This window comes from Canis lupus, chromosome 30 (assembly GCF_003254725.2).
Source record: "Canis lupus dingo isolate Sandy chromosome 30, ASM325472v2, whole genome shotgun sequence".
NCBI classification, from domain to species: Eukaryota; Metazoa; Chordata; class Mammalia; order Carnivora; family Canidae; genus Canis; species Canis lupus.
The window spans coordinates 8,559,745-8,573,680 of record NC_064272.1 but is presented as its reverse complement, the minus strand read 5'-3'; the positions used below and the strand labels follow the sequence as shown (position 1 = coordinate 8,573,680).

Here is a 13,936-nt window from a genome sequence, read left to right as displayed (position 1 = left end):
AGAAGAAGCAATCTCATTTAACAATCCCAGCTTAGTGGCAGGTTCGCATCCTCCCAGTGGATGGCGGCTCCCCGGTGGCGGCTGCTTGCTTGACTTGGTCTGGGTCCTGTGCCAGACTTTGTCCCTGGCATGCATAGCCCCATCCAGGAAGAAGCTCTGATGTGTGAATCGTGAGTTTGCTCAAGCAAGTCAGACACCTCCCACGGAATAACTAGACCTGAGGACTAAGATGGAAGAGCTGGATGAGTAGAAGGCCAGGGCCAGCTCCCAAGCCCCCCAACAGGGCTCTCTCAGGAAGGCCGTGGCTGCTGCCCTGGCCCTGGATGGGGAATCCACAATGGGTTGCAGGAAAGAGTCCCGCCCAAAATCTATCATCATCTCCTGGTCAGAAAATGAGAAACTGGAGGAGCCTGGGGAACTAGAAGGTGGAGACCAGCCTGATGAAGAGGAGGCAGATGATTTTCTAGACTATCCTACGGATGATGACATATGGAACATGCCCATGGACAGCTGCTATGTCACATTAACTGGCACCATCATACCAGGAAAGAAAAAGGGCCAGATGGTGGACATCCACGTCACACTGACAGAGAAGGAGCTGCAAGAATTGACCAAGCCTCAAGGGTCATCAAGGGAGATAACACCTGAAGACATAAAGGCCTGCCAAATGGGAGGAGACCGTGGGCCCTGTTTGGTCCTCTGGACGCTGGTCGGTCTGCCTGTGGTCTTTATTCTCTCTTTTGTTGTCTTTCTTTCTTCCTTTCTTATCTATTTATTTATTTTTGTTGTTGTCTCTTTCTACTATGGCACTATCACCTGGTACAACATCTTCCTTGTGTATAACGAGGAGAGGACCTTCTGGCACAAGATCTCATGTTGCCCTTGCCTCATTCTCTTCTATCCAGTGCTCATCATGGCCATGGCCTCTTCCCTGGGCCTCTATGCCGCTGTGGTCCAGCTCTTATGGTCCAGGGGAGCATGGTGGCAAGCTGCCCGGGACATGGAGAAAGGCTTCTATGTTGGCTCTGCAGCAAGCTAGGTCTGGAGGGCTGTTCTCCCTACAGCATTGTAGGGTTGCTTAAATCGGACAATATTCCAGGCAATCTCTCCAACAAGGACCCCACCCAGGAAGTAGAAACTTCCACTGTCTAAACTTCCAAAAACTTATGTCCTTCTCTCATCTCAGTAGCCTATATGTTGTCTTCCAATTGCAGAAGATTCTTGCTTTAAATTAGCCCCCTACCTCTTTCAGTTCTGGAAAATTGTAGCCCCACTGTTCTGTTCTACCATCTCAGTGGTTCCAGGAGGGCAGGGAACAGAAAAGCAATTTATGCCAAAGCTGTCTATCCATGGATGAATTCTCATTTCCTGCCCTAAAATAACCATTGATCTGGGACAAGGAGCTCAGTTTTAAGTTCAGGAGTTTGAAGATGTTACCGGTCCCTGGAAACCAGGGGAGTATGTGACTAAATGTGACAGGGGAAAACGGAGGCTCCAGGGAGACCAAGTTCACCAAAAAGATCATAAGTAGGATGGAGAGAAACACTTAGGACAGGGCTACCACAGTACAGCAGGATGTGAAGATTTTTGTGCATTTCTTAGATTTTAATATAGTGGCATGCAATTCAAATCCTAAAATATCAGTGGTTTAAACAAGATAGAAGTTTCATTCTTTCTTGCACAGAAGTCTGGAGGCCGACCATCGGGGTACCTGACCAAGTCATCCAAATCCCAGGCTTTATTCCCCTATCATTAGGAGGATGTAGCCCTTTTTTTCCTTTTAAGGAGACTTCTTCGGGGAAGTCTCACTCAACACTTCCTATATTTCATTGGCCAGGCCTTAGTCACACGACCTCACAGGCAAAAGAGCCTGAGAAATGTAGTCTTTTGGTTAAGCAGCTATACTCTAGGCTAAATATATGGGTTCCACTAATTTAAGCAAAAAAAAGAAAACATGGCTATTTTGGTAGGCATAAAGAGTCTCTGCCTCCTGGTAATTATTTAAATATATTCAGATCCCAACCTGCTAATACAGTTGTGTTTATTTATTTATTCAGAACTGAATGTTACATAGAGAATTTATAATAGATACTAGCTATATATACTGTTTATATGCTACCAATAGATATTAGCAGCTCATGTACTTTGCAATTAAGTCTGTAATGTCATGTGGTTTCAGGGTTTTTAGAAAGGAAGAGTTGAATATAATTAGTAGCATAACTTTTTTCCTGTAGTGAAGGCAGGACTGGGGAGTGATATTTAATACAACCTACATATTAAAGACTGTGAAAAAAAAAAAAAAAAAAAAAAAAAAAAAAAAAAAAAAATAAAGACTGTGGAGGGAGGGATTGCAAACTTCCCCCAACAGGTTTCAGTAGCCCTAACTGCTCAAAGACAGGATTAGCTTTCTGTTGTTTGGCAAGACCTCACAGCCTCATTCACTCAGACCCTGCTGGAATATCTTGGCTGTGCTGTGAAAATTGTGTCCTCCTGGCCACTAAGGGGTGTACACCAGATGAATCTAGATTCATAGAATCTGAACTTTTTTTTCCTATTTAAATTTAGTCCAGAGGGTGTCTAATTTCAAAAAAAAAATCAAATCCCAAGAGATGAAGCAGATTTTTTTTTTTTTTTTTTTGGAGGTTTGGGTCTTTACAAGAACACCTGATGCGCATTTCTTGTTGACGTCTCAGGAAGAAGCACTGTTAAGAACTGTGAATCAAACCAGATGGGTCAGTAGTGCTCTCCTACAGAAGGACAGGGACATTTGCCTAAAGTATGCTGAACACCATTTTCAGAAGAACGCCTTTTAAAAACAATAGAAAAAAAAATAAATAAAAACAATAGAAACAGCAACTATAATTAGTTTCACACAAAACAAAACTGCCCAGCATTTTGAAAGTAACCTTGGTGTTCTCTGGTGCTTTTGCAAAAATGTAAACAATTGAAATGAAGACCAAGAAAATAAAAATAAAAATGAATTAAAAAAAAAACAAAACAACCCCAGCTTAAAAATTAGGCTAAGAAAGCATTCAAAGTTTTCTTAGTGTGAGTAAATAAGCAAATTAGCATTAATTTTTTTGAATAGACACCGTGCTCTAATAATTACAACTAACATCACACCTTGTAATATTGGGGTACACATTCACATGAGTTATCTCATTTATTCCTCAAAGAGTATGAGATAGGTACTAACCTTATTCTCAGTTCACAGAAGGGGAAACTGAGGCTTGGAGTCTAACTCATCCAAAGCCAAAATAAGGGAGTTAGTGAGACTGACACCTGTACAACCATACACTAAAAGAGCTACATTATCAGAACAGTATGGTACAAGTACCAGAATATCCCACACAGACTTATTTATATAAGAACTCATCGTTTGATAACAGTTGTCCTTCATATTAATGGGGGAAGACTAGATTCATGATTCAACATTTGATGCAGAGAAAACTATGCTTTTTATCTTTTTGGTGGGGGGAGGGAAATGAACCTTGATCCTTTTTTGTCCACACCAAAATGCAATCTGGATGGGTAAAAGACTTAAATGTAAAAAATCAAACTATGGAAGCACTAGGGAAAAAAAATAGGCGAGGCTTGGTTTGCTTTTGGTGTTTTTGTTTTTATACATGAATTTTAATTTTTTGAAATAGACTAATATTATACACATGTGGCTAAAAAAAATTATGAAGTACTGAAGAGATTATAATGGAAAGCCGCTGCCTCTGCCCTGGCCTCCCATTTCCAGGGCTTCGCTGCAGGTGGTTGCTTATGCAGCACGTGCAGTTTGTTGGGGGGGCAGTGGGGGGGGGCACTCATTTGTATTTGCAGTAGCCATTTGTAGTGCCTATCATGGGCTACAGCTTAGCTCACTGGTCCCAGTCTCCTCTCCCATCTTCTTCCTGAGAGCACCACACCACTTCACTCTATTAGCTACCTTTGCTGCTTTAAAGACTCTGAAAACTTTAAATCTCGTCCCACAGCTACATAAAACATCCTGTAAGATCCAAATACAGAATCCTTCTACTTTTTTACCTCTTGTCTTTTCTTGCTCAATGTCTATCATCTATTCTCAAGTCGTTAACATTAATAGCTTGTTATATAACCTTAATTGAATCATCTGTGCCTTGTCTGTGTAGCTTGATTCCAGTTTATAAATCATTAAAGTTCTTGAGGCTTTTTTTTTAAAGCTTTTGTTTTCTGAGTCATCTGGGTCTCCTTTAGGGTCATCTTTTTATTTATCTTAAGCTCTCTCACACTGCAGGCTTCCCCTCAAATGTTTGCTGTTGGCTGTCTACCCTATTTCAAAACAAGAAAAACCTCCTTAGGGGCTTGGATGTGTGGGAGGGCCTTATCTGGTGGGGTCAGATCTACTAAGGTCCTTAGGTGAGGAGGAGGCTGTTATGCAAGGGAATCCTTGAATGCCAGAAGACAGGCCTTAGCTTGATAGTATTGAAATTCCTTACAGAGAAACCTTCCAGTATTTTAAACAGTACTGACACCTGGCACTCTCACATGGAAGTGGTGGGTAGAGTGCTTTGTATACTGATTTTTCACTTCATTGCACTGTGGTGCCTAGACCCCATCCTCTGAGAGCTGATTTAGTTGGCTTGGGGCTTGATAAGGCCTATATATATATAACCATTTGTAAAAAGCTCCCCAAATGATTCTCTCATATATCCTGCAATGAGAACCACAATATAAATATAAAATGTATGTGTTGGAAGTCAATAAGGAGGCTTAGAGAATGGCATATTTAGACTTCTGTATGTTACAGAAGTGAAATAGTTCTAAGTGATATAAAGTCCAGGATGAAGACTGGCAAGGAAAGTTACAGGAGCTTAGGGCACCTGAGTGGCTCAGTGGTTGAGGGTCTGCCTTCAGCTCAGGTAGTGATCCCAGGGTCCTGGGATTGAGTCCCACATAAAAAAAAAAAAAGTTACAGGAGCTAAGGAACAAGGAGACAAGGGTGGTAAAGGACATCTAGATGTACCCGTCAATTCACCCCAAAGAAGGTCAGCAAATGAAAGGTGAAAACAGGTAAACAAATTCAAAGGTGGGATACATGAGAGTAGAAAGATGCTATCTGGATCCCACTTCCCAACTCCCTGGATAGCCATATGGAAGAAAAAAACTGCTTCCACTATAGAAGTGACATCTTTGGGTTACAGGTATTGTTGGAATATAGAGACACTTTTATTTTTTTTTAATTTTAATTTTTATTTATGATAGTCACACAGAGAGAGAGAGAGAGAGAGAGAGAGAGGCGCAGAGACATAGGCAGAGGGAGAAGCAGGCTCCATGCACCGGGAGCCCGACGTGGGATTCGATCCCGAGTCTCCAGGATTGCGCCCTGGGCCAAAGGCAGGCGCCAAACCGCTGCACCACCCAGGGGTCCCGAGAGACACTTTTAAAGTACTTATTTAGGGCAGCCTCGGTGGCTTAGCGGTTTAGCGCCATCTTTAGCCTGGGGCGTGATCCTGGAGTCCCAGGATCGAGTCCCATGTCGAGCTCCCTGCATGGAGCCCTGCTTCTCCCTCTGTCTGTCTAATAAATAAATAAAAATCTTTAAGAAAAAATAAAATAAAGTACTTATTTAGCCTTCCTGCAGGGACTCCATATTAGCAGAGTGCAGGACAGGTCTGTTAGCACAACCCTGGAGATCGCTTGTTTTAATCCCATGCATCTTAAACACACTGATGTGTGGGAGGCTGACCCAGATCAACGAGGTGGTGTTCAATCCTTAATGCACCATGATGTTCCTCTAATAGACTTGTCTAACTCCAATTCTGACAAGGCCCACCTGGTTAGAGCAAGGGAGTCCTTGGCACACAGCCAGACTGACCCACATACAAAACTACTCCAACTCATATAACTAAGGCTGACCTACAGTGCAAGAACAAAGATTCCATAAGATACGATGTCCCACTCACTCAGATGTAGAAGTCTGGAAGTTTGCACATCTGTCAATTCTTGGCAACATCAATGATCTCTTTGCTATGTACTTGGACTGTGCTGACTCCTTCCGTAGCCTTAGATTAATAAACTCTGTGTCAGGTCTTCCTACCAATCTAAGCTCATTATTGAGGGGTGTGTGGGTGGTTCAGTCCTTTGAATGGTGGCTCCTGATTTCAGCTCTGGTCATGATCTTGGGGGTCCTGAGATTGAGCCATGCCACCAGCTCTCTGATCAGTGGGGAGTCTGCTGAGAATTCTTTCTTGCTCTCCACCCCGCCTCCTGTAACTGCTTATGTACATGTTTTCCCTAAAAATAAGTCAGCCTAAAGATTTATTTAAGATGTTTTTTGAGAGAAAGAGAACTTGCAAGCGAGAGCGCACAAGTGGGGTGTGGGATGAGGGGAGGTAGGATGGCGTAGAGAGGGAGAGGGAAAAGCAGACCCCAGGCTGAGGAGGGAACCTGATATGGTGCTTGATCCCAGGACCCTAGGATCATGATCTGAGCTGAAGGCAGCCGCTTAACAGGTTTCACCATCCAGGTGCCCTAAGCTCACTGTTGATAGATTCAACACTTAGGAACTCTTTATCTGACTGAATTTGGACTATCATCATGCTTTTATTTTTCATTTTTTCAAAATGGAACGGCCCTGGGATGCCTGGGTGGCTCAGCATTTGGGTGTCTGCCTTCGGCTCAGGGCCTGATGCTGGGATCCAGGATTTAGTCCTGCATCGGGCTCCTTTTGGGGAGCCTGCTTCTCCCTCTGCCTGTGTCTCTGCCTATCATTCTCTGTGTCTCTCATGAATAAATAAATAAAATCTTAAAAAAAAAAAAATGGCCTTTAAGATGAATTCGAAATACACTAATTTTAGTCTATTAACTACCATCCAAACTAAAATCTTGATTTCAAATGGCTCTAATCATGTATCCTTATTAAAATAATTATATATATATATATATTTCTCTATATATAGACAGATTGAGATCTAGTTGATGTAAATTCTTAAAGCTAGAATTCAAAATTAATCCTTTTTTGTTATTTTAGGTTAATTAAACCTGGAACCAAAATAAATTTTGCCTTACATTTTAAAAAATTTATGTATATTTTATAAGTAGACTCCATACCCAGCATGAAGCCCAATGCGGGGCTTGAACACATGACCCTGAGATCAAGACCTGAGCTGAGATCAAAAGTTGGATGCATAACCAACTGAACTACCCAGATGACCCAAAACAAATCTGAGTATTAATAATTTTAAATGTTTATAACTTGGAATATGGTTATAGAAGTAGTAAAGACAGGGAGGGGGATGAGGGAGGCCATTGGCTAGATTTTTAATTCATGTTTATCTTTACCTTCATTTCCAGATAGATAATGGATGCTTTTCAAAGCCTAGGGCTTAAGATCTTTCTGGATTTTCCTCTATTTTAAGTTTAGAATCCTGGCCCTAACACTGCACCCACGGAATACGTCAGGCCTGTCAAAAACCTTCGGTCTGAGGCAGTGATGACAACTTCCTCCCCTATTATTCTGGTTTACAGTTCACCACAAGCCACTTTCACAGGCCCTATATCATTTGATTTCTTTTTTTTTTTCCATTTGATTTTTCTTAACATTCAATTTAGCAAAGCAGATGTTGTGTCCATTTTAAACAATAGGAAACTAAGAATTAAGGCATTTGAGTTTTCCAAGATCACATAAAAAGAAATGACAACAGCTACTTAACCTGGATTTTTTGGGCTTCAAATCCTGTTCCTTCCTTGCTCACACCAAGCTAGCTCTTGTAATGTTTGGCAACTAGTAATTAATTAGCCTTTGCATTTTTATGAGAACATCTTATTCAACACGTTACTCACTACTAGGCAGTTGCTCTATAACAAATAGTTATTATGAAAGGATTTATTACCAATAATGATCTCTTTGGGGATAAACAGCAGGTCTTGAGTTTCACTAGTTGTCTTTTTTTATTTTTTATTTTTTTTACACTAGTTGTCTTTACCACTCATTATTTAAATATAGTTGCTGTAGTAATAGGTGATTTAAAAAAAAAAAATCTTACTTACCTGACTCTCATTTTCTTTTTTTGCTTCGTCTTTAAGGTAGGCTTTCAAGGCTTTTAACAACTTGTCTGCCTGCAGGAGAGTTAAAGACTGTATCAGTAGGCCCAGAAATCAAGTAACCAAAACAGATACATTATTAACTTTCCTGTTTTTGAGGATAATTATTTTCCTGTTCTTATATTCCTCCAGTGTCCTCTGGGCAGGCTCTGGGAACAGAGGGACGACCAAGACAGAACTGGCCCCACACAGATTTCACAGGCAAATGGGGAAGTCAGGCAGGGAAAGAGCCATGACGACTGAGAGCTGAGAGACAGCATGAGGAGGCCCAGACTGTGGTGCAGGAACACAGATAGGCTCAGCTGCCAAGGTCTGGGCTGGCGGGATAGACGTCATCAGGTAACTGGACATGCCAGTTCTAAGATGAAGGCACAATGTCTGTAGTTGCTGAGGTCTGAAGGATGAACACGACAGCAGTGGCCAGAGGGACGAGGTAAAGATATGGCACGGGAAGGCAAGAAGGAGGGTGGAGATTGGGGAACTCAAGTTCAGTGTGGCTGGAACATGGAATGGTTAAGGGAAAGGGAGAGAAGACACTGTAAAAGGGGGCAGGGGCCAATCCTGCCAGGCCTTGTAAGCCTGTGAGAGTAGGAACCCTCAGAGCAAAAGGCAGTGTCTGAAGAGTTTATAGCAGTGCAGTAGGGGGACCAATTTTGCAGTACTCTAGCTGTACAATGTGCCAGATGCATTTGATGGCAGAAAGACAGAAGTCAGGAGAGCAGCTGGGAGGCTGTTATAAGGAAACCAGAAAGGACCGTGGCCTGAGCTGGAGCCTGGGCTAAGGCAATTATGGACATATTAGAAACCTTTTTAGGAAGTAAAATCAGTATGAACATAGGGGTTGAGGAGTAATGAGACTTTATTACACCCAGGTTTCTGGCTTGGACACCTGATGGAACATGCTGGGGGTCTCTCAGATGGGGAATGCCAAACACAGACAGGCTTGGGAGGAGGATGGTTACAGGTCCCTGGAGCAAAGGGACCCCTAGTTTCTCTTCCTACCACAAGAAACCTTCCCTTTCTGAAAGAGATATACTAATCTGATTGATTATATTTTCTTGTGCTTTTAAAAAGTCAAGCATATTGGTTGGGTTGTCTTTTCCTCCTCTTCCACTCAGCCATGCAGCTGAGAACCAGATATTTTCTTTGCAATGTGGGTCCAGCCACCACATCTCATACCATTTATTACAGGCCATGTGTCCAGGAGAGGGGCAGAGATCCAAATTTGGTTTGGGCTTTAGGGGACAGGTGTGAAGCACATCCCCCAGCCAGTTTACCAGTATGCCCTACATCAAGTTCTCAGGCACCATACCAGCTCGTAATAAAGTGGTGCTTATTTCCTATTTGCTGTTGTTCCTTGAATCTCTCTTGGGATCTTCTCTGTGAAAGGGGTGATTGGCAGGGCAGAATTCAGCTATTCTTGGTTCTTCAATAATTTTTTCCCCAACTACTTCATCTGTTGACATATAAAAAGCTATAGATATTTAATACATACAATTTCACGTGTTTGAAAGTAAATGTATACCTGCAAAACCATTATTACAATCATAAGCTTCTTTGTCACCAATAGTTTCCTTCTGCTCTCTTTGGATTTTGTTTTTTTCTGGTTTTAAGAACACTTTGTAGGGATCCCTGGGTAGCGCAGTGGTTTAGCGCCTGCCTTTGGCCCAGGGCGCGATCCTGGAGACTCGGGATCGAATCCCACGTCGGGCTCCCGGTGCATGGAGCCTGCTTCTCCCTCTGCCTATGTCTCTGCCTCTCTCTCTCTGTGAGACTATCATAAATAAATAAAAAAGAACACTTTGCATAAGACCTATCTTTGCACATTACGTATACCATACAGTATTATTAATCACAGGCTCTCCATCGTACAGTTTCCAGAACACTTTCTTAAAATAACACAAAACCTCATCAAATATGTGACAATGATGAAACAAGGTACCTGTGGCAGGGCCAAATCAGGGCATGTTAACAGGTTAAATATTATGGGGTGATGCTCAAGAAAGCTGAGGAGGAGGTACAGGTGTTAGTATCAGCACTACTCCCTCATCCCCTTCAACAAGCATTTATCATGCTGCATACTGTTCCAGGCAACGCAGAGGCAGTGATGAACCAGAGAGACAAGGTTTCCACTCTCTAGGAACTTCCAGGGGTGGGCTACTGGGGAAACAGCCTATTAATGAAATGAGCTAAAAATAAGGGATATGACATCAGGTGCTACCAGAAAATTAAACTGGGGACTGGGGTGGGTTGCTACCTGAGTTAGAAGAGTCAGGAAAGGCCTCTCAGATGTGACTTTTAAGTGGAAATGTGAACAAGCAGCAGGTGAAGATGTGGGGAGAGCATTCCATTAGAGGGCACATCAAGCCCTGAGGTGGGCTGGTGAACTGAAGGACAGAAAGAAGCCAGTGTCGTGAGCATGGTGAACACTGGGGTGAACCAGAGCAGAGAGGCCAGAAGGAACCAGAGGCTGGGTCAAGTAGAGGGGTACAGGCCACAACAACATGTGAGTTTCTTCCTAATAACTTTTTATTACAAAAACGTCAAGTCCACAGAAAAACTGAAACAGTACAATAAACACTCTTGTCCTCCACACCTAGATTCAGCAATCACTAATATGGTCTCATATTTGCCTCATGTATATAATATGTATTTCTTGCCAATCTCTTTGAAAATAAGTTCCAGTCATCACGATATTTTCCCACTAAATACATCAGCCACACCTCCTAAAAATAAGGGGCTGTTCTCCTATATAACCTCTAATGTGTTATCATACCTAGGAAAAATATTAATTTCCTAATATCCTCTGATATGTAGCCCCAAATCAAATTTCCTCAATTGTGTCAAATTTTAACTGTTTTCTTTTTTAAAAATTTCCCTCCAAATCAGGAGCAAAGTTTCTCACATTACATTGGCAGGAGTCTGGATTTTATTTTAGGTGTGAGGCACCTAAAATAATTAGGTAAGAGCAATTTCAGTAGAAAAGAAAAAAGAAATTGAGCAGTAAACGAAAGACAAATGGTCAGGGAAGAGGTTTTTATTTTTATTTTTCTTAAAGGCTATTAAGGCCTGATTGCATGCAGCTGAATGGGAGAAACTGATGTGGGAGAGGAGCTAATTGCAGGTATGTAGCCCTAGAGGTGGGAACAAGGATCCCCAGCACAAACAGCAAGGCTGCCTTTAGGCAATGGTAGAGTACAAGGCAACAGGTATGGGATGGCCTGAGGGTTTGATGGTGGAAACATGTGCAAATGCTCAGCTGACTGTATCCATTTTTCCATAAACTATGAGGAAAAGTCATCAAGGGGAAAGGGAGCCAATTTGAGGTGAGAAGATAGTAAATAATTGTCCTCAAAAACAGGAAGGTTAATGACTACCAAGGAAGCATAGGAGAATCAAATGCCCATTTTACAATTTATGGTCATAAATTTGAATCCATTCAACAAGGTTAGGGGATTTTCTACAGGCAGGGTCAGCTGGTTAGGGGGGGGAAGGAGAGGGACATAACCACAGTACCTTATTATACCTAACAAAATTAAATATACCTTAATTTGATAACTAGTCCAAGTTTAATTTTCTTCAATTGTCTCAAACGGGTCTTTCTATATAGTTGCTTATAATAATGCCTTATATGGTCAACCATGGGAAATAGTACCTCTCAATAAGTATTTATTAACACCCACTGTGTGCCAGGTACTGTGTGCTAGATAGGCAATGGGGTCTATAGTGACCAGAAATATTTTACTATTCCACTCTATGAAAACAGGTGATAATCGGCTAACCCAGATCAGGTACCTGAAGAGAACTACAAGAGGGACTTTTAGAAAAAGATCTCACGGGCAGATCTCAGCGGTTTAGCGCCGCCTTCAGCCCAGGGTGTGATCCTGGAGACCCGGGATCGAGCCCCGCGTCAAGCTCCCTGCATGGAGCCTGCTTCTCCCTCTGCCTGTGTCTCTGCCCCTCTCTCTCTCCCTGTGTCTCTCATGAATAAATAAATAAAATCTTTTTTAAAAAAAGAAAAGATCTTACTTGAAGTAACTCTTCAGAAACCCAAACGGTAATTGAGGCCTTCATGTAATCCAGAGCTCTGAATTTAGGAAGCCTCCACTGTAACTCTCTTGCCACTGTCTGGAGCATTATTCTAGCACTGCCAACAAGCTGAAAATAATTATTCAGCATCTCCTATATAAGATATACTGCCTTAGTGTTGTAAAGACCTTCCAAGGAGCATGGATAAGATTCTTGTTCAAGGAACTTAACTTTTAGTGGAGAGGATAACACGATACACAACCAGAGTGCAAGGAGAAAGCCTACAAGTGCTCAAAGAGAGTACCTGAAATTAAACTGCTTTAAAAGCATATAGTGGGGCAGCCCGGGTGGCTCAGCGGTTTAGCGCCACCTTCAGCCCAGGGCGTGATCCTGGAGACCTGGGATGGAGTCCCACGTCAGGCTCCCTGCATGGAGCCTGCTTCTCCCTCTGCCTGTGTCTCTGCCTCTCTCTCCCTCTGTGTGTGTGACTATCATAAATAAATAAAAATTAAAAAAAAAAGGAATTAAGGCTTTGTTTATGAAGTAGTATTGGGGATGCCATTAAAAAAAACTACAGCTCAGGAGCAGCTGGGTAGCTCAGTGCTTGACCGTCCGCCTTTGGCTCAGGTGGTGATGGGGGTCCTGGGATCCAGTCCCGCATCAGGCTCCCCACAGGGAGCCTGCTTCTCTCTCTGCCTAGGTCTCTGCGACTCTCATGAATAAATAAAATCTTACCTCCAAAGACACTCCTTTACTATAAGCCCTAACAGGTACCTGGGCACTGATTAGTTTTTTTAAAATCTCTTAAAAACATTTGTAATGCCTGATTTAGGCATTACGCAGTGTACATACCACGCCCTGCAGAGCACACCTCCAGAGTACCCGTAAGTATTCTGTGGGAAAACTCCACTAAAGAACATATAGGCCCCAATTCCAAATTGCATCCCCACATTTTCCCCTCAACGTTTTGCAGCGTCGGAGTCAAAGGCCTTACCAGTTCTGAAACAGAACACTAGCACAATGGTAATAACAAAATAACGATCAATTCTAGGTCAGGGCTGCGTTATAAAAACTTCTCCACGCGGTGGTCCTCTAAAAAAGTCATCCTTTCCTCCAGGTCCTCCAATTGAGTATTAAGGGGTTTGGGGCTCATTTACAATTCACAGAATTGTTGCTGTTCCGATTTTTCCAAAAGCCAAGACAATGATTTCCGCGACCGCCTAACAACCTGAATTAGACACAGCATCCCTGAGCCTGCATTTCCTAGATTAACTCCGGAGTACTTCTAATAAAGCCAAACCAAACAAACCTTTTTTAAGTCAAGGCCTATGTGATCCCCCAGAAAAGTCAGCCTCAAAATAAGGCGGATACTATGGCCTCCTCTCCGTTTTGCGTAGTCGGAGGGACAGCTAGCTCCGTCCGCCCGGGGCGGAGCGGGCTCCCGTTCAGTCCTTTCCCACCAGGTCTCCCAGAGGCCGCCCTTAATGCCCCGCCCGTTACCCGCTTCGTACCCTCAGGTTAGCCCGGAGGCCGAGACTCTTGGCCAAGTTCTGCAGGTCGCTGTACTTGAAGGAGTCAAGCTCCTCAAGGGAGGGTATGGCCATGGCGAGCTGCATCCAGGCGACCACGCAGAGGACGGGTACCCCAAACACAGCAAAGCAGTTCAAAACTCGGGCGCCACGGAGAGCGTTGGCCAAACCGAGCTTTATAGAGAGTTTAAATTGAAAATACTGCACTGCTATTGGTTAAAAATGCCGTGAAGGCGGGGTTTCCCGGCGCTGACCAATAGAAACAACGATGCTCCACCCATCAGCCGCAAGTTTCCCCCCACCCCCCA

General features: G+C 42.9%; 2 protein-coding genes across 14 annotated transcripts in view; one reads left to right on the top strand and one right to left on the bottom strand.

Moving 5' to 3' along the window:
- The window catches only part of NUSAP1 (nucleolar and spindle associated protein 1), a 77,065-nt gene that overhangs the window by 24,792 nt on the left and 38,337 nt on the right, over positions 1 to 13,936 (bottom strand). For 5 of the 13 annotated variants that reach the window (XM_049104393.1, XM_025473144.3, XM_049104398.1 and 2 more), the window contains exon 4: positions 8,017 to 8,085. In XM_049104393.1, the coding sequence (XP_048960350.1) occupies positions 8,017 to 8,085 (69 nt within the window). Of the gene's footprint in view, positions 1 to 8,016; positions 8,086 to 9,382; positions 9,527 to 9,595; positions 9,623 to 13,610; positions 13,873 to 13,936 lie in introns of those variants that run through there. The other 8 variants (XM_049104392.1, XM_049104395.1, XM_049104397.1 and 5 more) reach the window with 7 other exon arrangements.
- On the top strand, positions 130 to 2,282 carry LOC112675503 (transmembrane protein 169-like). Its single transcript, XM_049104354.1, is given in 3 exon segments — positions 130 to 170; positions 259 to 1,016; positions 1,019 to 2,282. Coding segments are annotated over 3 exon segments (933 nt in total). The 3' UTR covers positions 1,153 to 2,282.